This window comes from Phytophthora parasitica (genome assembly GCF_000247585.1).
Source record: "Phytophthora parasitica INRA-310 unplaced genomic scaffold supercont2.39, whole genome shotgun sequence".
Classification (NCBI taxonomy): domain Eukaryota; phylum Oomycota; class Peronosporomycetes; order Peronosporales; family Peronosporaceae; genus Phytophthora; species Phytophthora nicotianae.
The window spans coordinates 20,526-20,978 of NW_008649025.1; the positions used below are offsets into that span (position 1 = coordinate 20,526).

Genomic DNA, 453 nt, shown 5'->3' on the forward strand with positions numbered 1-453 from the left:
CAGACTGCAGACGTTCTTCAACTCGGCGATGGAACGCTTCTTGAAGGAGCAACGCGCCGCACAGAGGACGCCATCAGTGCCCCTGATGAGAAGAACGGAGCCGCAGGACGTCGACATTGAGTCTGTGGGATCCGACCACGGAGAATACGACCCGGACGATTTGGACCTCCCTGCCTCCCGTCAAGAGACCGTAGCCACCGATGCGACAACGACTGGACTGCCAGCAATCACCCCTCGCATTCGCGTGTCTGCCATGTCAGAACTCAAAGAGTTCTTGGGGAAGGACGGGACGACGACGAGGATCGCGCGCGGGCTTGGATCGGCAAGGTAAAGTCAGCTTTCGTCCGCGATCAGGCCCCGGACGACGAGAAAAGCTTGGTGCTTAGTGGTCTGTTCACTGGATCGGCGCGTAACTGGTACGGACCGATCCATTAGTCGACCTTCAAGGACCAA

At 58.5% G+C, this 453-nt stretch overlaps 1 protein-coding gene across 1 annotated transcript; it reads left to right on the top strand.

The window, feature by feature from the left end:
* Positions 1-28: 28 nt before the first annotated feature.
* Positions 29-435, top strand: PPTG_14205 (hypothetical protein; the record flags this gene model as incomplete). Its single annotated transcript, XM_008910747.1, has 2 exons — positions 29-327; positions 387-435. The coding sequence occupies 2 exons, from the start codon at positions 29-31 to the stop codon at positions 433-435; spliced, it is 348 nt and encodes a 115-aa protein (XP_008908995.1).
* Between the last annotated feature and the right edge of the window lie 18 nt (positions 436-453).